General features: G+C 43.6%; 1 protein-coding gene across 1 annotated transcript; it reads left to right on the plus strand.

Moving 5' to 3' along the window:
- The first annotated feature begins 210 nt into the window (after positions 1–210).
- On the plus strand, positions 211–7484 carry PMAIP1 (phorbol-12-myristate-13-acetate-induced protein 1). Its single transcript, XM_081945594.1, has 2 exons — positions 211–451; positions 5320–7484. Exons 1-2 carry the CDS (start codon positions 235–237, stop codon positions 5424–5426), a joined length of 324 nt encoding a protein of 107 aa, XP_081801720.1. The 5' UTR covers positions 211–234; the 3' UTR covers positions 5427–7484.

Below are 7484 nucleotides of genomic sequence, written 5' to 3' on the forward strand. Positions count from 1 at the left end.
AAAGCTCCCCCCTCCCTTCCTGGGCAGCCAATTGCCAGAGAGGCACGGTGTGTGTGGGGGGGAGGGGGGCGCTGCCACCCGCCCAGCGCGCTCTCTTTCTCTCCTCCCCCCCACCTCCCGCTTCTGCTTCGGCCGGCCAGCAACTTGTCCCCGCTTGCCCGGGGACTGGCCTCTGATTGGCTGGCGGGGAGAAAGCATCGCCAGGGAAGGAGGCGAGGACTCCGCGGTGACGTCATGGGGAAACCCCCGGCTCTTCTTTTGCCTTTAGCTGCGGGCGGCCGAGCGGGAGGCGGCTTTTCGCCAGCTGCCAGCGAGCCGAGCGGACCGCCGCCCGTTCCCTTTGCCCTTCCGAAGCGACGAGCCGAATCGGACAGCCGAGAACCCGAGCGAGCCCTCTTCTCCGAAATGATGCCGACCAAAACGCCGCGCAAGCAGAACTCGGCGTCCACAGGTAGGGGCGAATCGGGCGCGCTCCGTCTCCGCGGGCTACCAGGGGTGGGGTGGGGGGCTTGGACCGGAGATGCGGCTTTCGGGTTCGAGTCCCGATGCCCTCCCCACACCCCACTCCCCACACCCCGATGGAGGACCGGAGCCCCGGGTTGATCGCAGGCTGCGCGCGTGGGTGAAGAGGCAGCAGGGATGGACGGTCGCGGGGCGGGGTGGAATGGGAGCGCCGACCCGGGTCCTTCCCACTCGGAGCGCGGTCACTTTCTTCTTCCCCCTCGGAAGAATCTCGGTCCTCGGTTCTTGAATTCGCCCCTTGGCAGAAGGAAGGGGGGGAAGGGTTGCCGGGACATGTCTGGATCTGCGATCGGAGCCTTCGCACCTGTCATCTGGGCGGCATTCATGCAGAATTCGTCTCTTTTTTCCCTTTTTTCCCTCGTTCTCTCCCCGTTTTTTTTTCTAGAGCCTAAAGCAGGGCTGTCCAAACTTGGGAACTTTAAGACTTGCGGACTTCAACTCCCAGAATTCCCCAGCCAGCTGGCTGGGGAATTCTGGGACTTGAAGTCTGCAAGTCTTAAAAGTTCCCAAGTTTGGAAAGTCCTGGCCTAAGAGAAGCAGGCTGAAAAAGTCCCTAGAGATTCTCAGTCATCCAAGTCTTGGTTGTCCTAAAAGTCCTTTTCTTTTTCCTTTTGAAGGAAAGCGAAAGGTCTTCAAAAGGAAAAGGAAAAAAAAATCCCAAGAAAGTCCAATTGCCTCCTGAAAATGCACCTTTGGGATATCTTGGGCTGGTTGCTACAGGATCACCTGCTGGCTGGGCTATGGGGGGGGGAGTAGGACACCCATCCCACCCCTCCAGCCACTCTGGAAGGGGGCTTTTAGAATCGAAAGTAGACCCCGTTATTCAGAAAAAAAGCACCAAATCCAATACAAATAGATGGACATTTGACCGGCTTGTGTGTGTGTGTGTGTGTGTGTGTGCGCACGTGCGTGCGTGCGTGCTCTGGGATGGTTGTCTTCGATGCCAATTCCCATTACAAGCAGACCTGGTTATGGGAGCTTCATCATTGGAGGCTTTCAAGGAGGAGATTGAATGGCCCTTTGTCAGAAATGGTGTAGGGCAGGGATCGTGAACCTTTTTTGGCTCATGGGCCAAAAGCGGGGGGAGCGCAGGGGGGGGTCTTGTGCAGGCGTCCCGCACCCATAATGCAATGCGCATGACACCAGCTCATGTGCGCATGACTGGCGCTCCCCCCATTTTTGGAATGCTTTTTTTGCCCTCCCCAGGCTCCAGAGGCTTTATAGGAGCCTTGGGAGGGCAAAAACAGCTTCCCCTGCCCCGACCCCGTAGCCCCCCCCCCCCCGCCGGAGGCTTCAGGAGCTTCTCTGAAGCCTCTGGGGCACAAAAAACCGGCCCTACCGGCAAACCGGATGTTCAGGAATGGTTTTAGCCCTCCGGGGCCTTCAGGAGGCTTCCCTGAAGGCTCTGGAGGGCAAAAAACAACCCTACGAGCAAACCGGAAGTCACTTCAGAAGACCCCTGAAGGTTCCAGAGGGCTAAAACCGGCCCTATGAGCAAACCGGAAGTACGTTCCTGAACTTTCGGTTTGCTTGTAGGGTCGGTTTTAGCCCCCTGGAGCCTTCAGGGGTCTTCTGGAGGGCAAAAAATGGCCTCAAAAGAAGGCGAAGTCAGCAAGCACATGTGCACTGGCCAGCTGACAGGACAACGCCTCGTGCCATAGGTTCGCCATCACGGGTGTAGGGTCTCCTGTGTGTGTGTGTGTGTGTGTGTGTGTGTGTACATGTGTGTGTACGTGTACTAGATGACCTACAAGGTCCCTTCCAACTCTTGTTAATCTAATTTGGAGCTCACCATTATTGGCTCTTGAGGTTCTGCGTGACTTTATTCTTGGAGGTTGTTTCCATTCCCCCCCCCTCCCATTGACTTGTGTCTACATTGGCTGGTTGAGAATAAGGGGAGGGGGGCTCTCAGTCTGCTTGCAAAGGCTTTTTAACTTGTTGAGAGGAGGGTGGGGGGAGAGACAAAGAACTGCAGCTTCCACTGAAGGTAAAGAGAGCTTTCGGTGGAACGTTGTGGCATTTCAAGGACATTAGGAAGCTGCCTTGGAGAAGAGGGTTCCCAACTTAGTGTTGTCTGCTCTGCCAGAAGCCCCCCTCCCAGGGAACTCCTGTGTAGACTCTTTCCAATCATCTTCCTATCTGATCTCTTGAATATAGGAGGTGCTAGAATAAAGGATGGGATCTTCTGCAGGTAGAACCCAGTTCTGCCCCTAATTGGTGTTAGCATAATGACTGCTCTGAATGGTTCAGTGTTGTTTGTTGTCGATCCTCAACTTCTTTTTCCTGTTAAAGAGAGCTCCGCTCCAACACAAAGTGGTGTGTAGGGTGTCATATTGCCAATTGCCTCCTGTGCAATTTCTTTTAGAAAGTGCTTTCAGCAGGAACCTGCCACTAGACATAGAAGTGATTCATTCCATACACACATTTCAAGTTGAAGGACCCTATCACCTGAATCCTAAGCTCACACCTGCCTGAAGACTCTCTGTGTTAATTTAACTCGGGGAGGCTTCTCACCATCCATTTGTTTCCCTGCATTTAATTGAATCGGGGACACACACACACACACACACACACACACACACACACACACGGGAATTCTGTCAGTGCACGACAGAGCATTCTTAGTTGGGATGAGTCCATTCGGGAGGCTGCAATAAACTACAAGGGACGCAGTGGCTCAGTGGCTAAGACACTGAGCTTGTCGATCAGAAAGGTCGGCGGTTTGAATCCCTAGCTCCCGTTACTTGTCCCAGCTTCTGCCAACCTAGCAGTTCGAAAACACATAAAAATGCAAGTAGAAAAATAGGGACCACCTTTGGTGGGAAAGTAACAGTGTTCCATGTGCCTTTGGCATTTAGTCATGCCAGCCACAGGGCCCACAGAGATGTCTTTGGACAGCTCTTTAGCTTTGAAACAGTGATGAGCACTGCCCCCTAGATTCGGGCAAGACTAGTACATATGTGTGAGGGAAACCTTTATCTTTAAGAAACATGATCATGGGGGAGGCGGGGCTGACGTCGTGATGATACGACGTGCAATCTTGGAGCTCCAGGATCGCCGTCGATATCTCTGCCGCTGGACGGTCCATTTGGACCTAAACCATCCTGTAGAGATGGTGATAGAGAAGGGCACATCCTGCCGATCCCAGGGACACCACAAAGTCCCTGGTAGATCCAGGAGAAGCCCTTTTTTCCGGCCACAGAGGAGCAGCCATTGAAGCTGCTGAAAGTTGGAACAGCTCCAGAATGGAAGCAAAGCGGGAGAGAAAGTGTGTTGAATTGGTGAGATAAATTTTATTATTAGAGATGAGAACACCCAAAAAGATCAAAAGTAAAGTTAAAGTTGAAGACAGAAGAGGTTAAGCGGTGAGATTAAGCCTGAGTCAAACTTAGTGTGTTATTTTTTTTCTTTTTAATCTTTTTATTGATGGATAACCAAAGGGAAATTGATGGAAGGAACAGACGAGGGGTTTCGAGTCTTTACAAGATATGCAATGGAAAACAAGTTGCCAAGAGATGTCCGTATAAGATCTACAAAGAAAGCAATTAGAACACAAATACTACAAATGGCAGGAGATATAAGATTGCACTACTATTGGAAGAATACAGGATGATGTAATATAACAAAAACTAATTTAAATTTAGTTAAACTTAGAATATTATGCATAAAATGAAGTAATAATAGTTATAGTCAAATAAATTATTAACAATGATAATAATGCATACCTATATTGAAATAGATATATACTAGTCTCCCTTTATTTATTTATCAGCACAAATACAACACAAATATAACAAAGGCAACATTAAAAATATGGTTTTCTGCCTGGACGGTCTCCTGGAGTGAGCCGAAAGACAGACAAAGGGAAACAGTGTGTTCCCTCCCATATTTGGGCATACCAGGGGTTGTGACACAATACATACATACATGCATACACACACACACACACACACACACACACACACAGTATACTAGATTGATAAAATGACAATTTTATTTAAATTGTAAGTGAGGACTATGGGGAGGATGCACATAAGTTTTGTAACCAAAGATAAACAATTTCATGTAGAATACAATACAAAGAGGTAATATTACTGAATGGTTTTGGGATGATGTAATGAAATGCCATAATATCATTTTATTCTAAATTTAGGAATATTGGACTAAAATCTACAACTGGTTGGAACAAAATGAGAAAATACCAATGCAGGAGGAAGTTATTCATAAAATAATGGAATGTACTGAAATGAGTAAATTGACATTTGAAATTAGAGAACAAGAAGATGAACAATTTTATAAGATATGGGATTTATTTTATCAATAGTTAGATTAAAAAAACCTGGAAATGAAAGATATTAGAGAATGTTATCAATAGAAGAATAATAGGACGATACTGAATATAACATAAAGATATATTATTATTGGATAGATTGAAGATGATGTAATGAATTGTTATAATATAAATGAACCCAACATTTAGTATATCTCATTTAAAATGAAGGAATAATAGTGATAGTCGAACAAATGAGGAATAATGATAATAATGTATACAAACATATTCAATTTGATACTATGTGATTCATATAAATTGCAAGTGATGACTATGGAAAGAATGCACAAAAACCTTGTAACCCATCGACACACTGTATGTAACAGAAGATGGTTTTATGTTTTGTTTCATGTCTTGTTTGTCTGTGTTTGTCTAAAAATAAAAACTTTTTATACAAAAAAAAAAGAAACACGATCATTTCATTTTAATCAATGCAATTGGCAATAACGCACTTGTCTGTTTTACAGAGGGCTCTGTCGCGATTGCTTTACAGTTACGGAAAATCGGGGACAAATGGAATCTCCGGCAAAGAATCCTGAACCTGATTTCCAAGCTCTTCTGCCCAGGAACTTGAAAGTGTCTCAAATAAGAAAAAAAGAAATTGAAAAAACAACAACAGGAAAGGAAGGGGAAAAATGTCTGTGAAGATACAAACTTTGTCTACTCAGATTTATGAAAGAGAACCATCCTGAGGTGGAAGAGATGAAATGTTAAAAAGGGTTTTGTTGCTTCTTGCTTCCATCAACAACCACAAGAGCTCCCATGTAATATTCTCAGCTACCATTTCGGGAAGTTTGTGAGTGAGTGCAAATGGAGCTACTGAGAGAAGAAAACTGGATGTTACTGTTGACTGACATGGTGAATTGGTCCTGGAAGATGAAGGAATCTAAAAGAGCCACCGGAGTTGAAGTCTTATTCAGTGTTGGATATTAAGCAGTTTCACGCATAGGGAAAATGATTTTTGTTGTGTGGCTTCTGATTTTCTTGAAAAATACAAATCAGTTCCTCAGCTCTTTTGTTCTTATTTTGGAGTTTGGAAATCAACCTGGAGAAAACCAGAAGAAGTATGTTACATATGAATTTGTTTCGTTGAAATGAATGTAGTTTGCTAGAGGTTCGTTAGTTTTATAATTAATTATATTGCAATGCCCTTAAATTATGTGTGAAGCTGGGCACGGCTAGAATACCAACTTTATAATTTTTGCCCTATGGGTAAGACGTTTTTGGTATATTTATTTTTGTGCAAACTTGTTTTAAGGCTATTAACCATGAATAAAGATTCAGGATGAAGGTTCAAAACATTTTGCATAGGAGTAGATTGTAACAGGTTGTCAAATATTCTTCAGTGAAAGTAACAGTATTCTCAGCTTTACAGAATGAACTGGTACATGTTTAGTTAAGAAAATAAAGTTCTTATTATACATTACAGATGATAGATTCCTAACAGTGTTAGAACGATATAAATAATATAAGCTTTAGAAAAGAAAATGCAGATCAAAAGTTACATTAAGATGACAACTTTGGGGATGAAACAATGTGTTGGTTTTTCACTAAAGGAAACTAATTATTCAATGTATGTCAGCTGGATGAAAAATGTCAGACACTTTAAAAACGTGCAAGTCTTACAGAGTCAGTCTAGAAATTCACATGAGATCACATCTTGATATGGATCTGTTTTCTTACACTAATTATTGTTTAAGAAGTTGAATTGCACACACACAAACACAAAAGAGCATCTACAAGGATCAAGCGCTAATTCTGAAATCAACCACAAAGATTTTCAGCAGTTTTGCTAGATTCCAAACACATGTTTGAGTTGGGGCTCAACAATTTCAGTATTTATTCTGCAACGTTCTTAACATAACTTCTAAAGAATTTCAACTGAATTCATAAGTAACTTAGTAGTCTGTCCATGGTTACACTAACATATATCAAAATCCCTATTCCCTAATCACTACCCAATATCGGTTGAATAAAAATGTAAATAACTAGAATTGTTGGATATGTCATCTCAAAAGTTGCCCTTTCTTTTTTGTAAATCTCATTTTAAAAAAAAACTGTCTAGCATTACTTTCATTATAGAATTATGAAGGCCATAGCTCTTCATTGAACCGTCCTTGTTTTTTCTTAATTGAGAGCAACTAGGGAAAGTCAAAAATGTCAAGAGGGCAGCTGTCAGAGCTGGGGCAAAGCCTTGTTTTGATTGAGAGGTGCCAACAATTTTTTCTTCGCATGTTTTTATATGGACGTATTGCACAATATATTGTTTTGCTAAGCTTGGGTTTGGGTCAGGAGCATAGTTTACAGCATCCAGTCTGTCTCATCAAAATACATTGAATGTTAATACCAGAATTTTGTTCGGTGGTCATGCTACCTGTTAAATCTGGGCCTGGAAGTTAATAACTGGAGATCATCACATTGGTGAAGGTGTGTTTACAGCAACAGAAGAACCAATTTGAAGTATTTACAGAGCACATCCATAACCATAAGGTTACATTTCTGTGCCAGATTTCTTGCAAATGTCATACGTAGCTTTCCGTAAGAATCATTGTTTTTGTCTATGTCTTAAAATTTATTCCTTCTGTGTGGTGACTGTTAAACTAATAAACTTGATTTGTTGTTCAAAAAAAAA

This window comes from Natrix helvetica (assembly GCF_964273705.1).
Source record: "Natrix helvetica genome assembly, chromosome: 2".
In the NCBI taxonomy this organism is placed as follows: Eukaryota; Metazoa; Chordata; class Lepidosauria; order Squamata; family Natricidae; genus Natrix; species Natrix helvetica.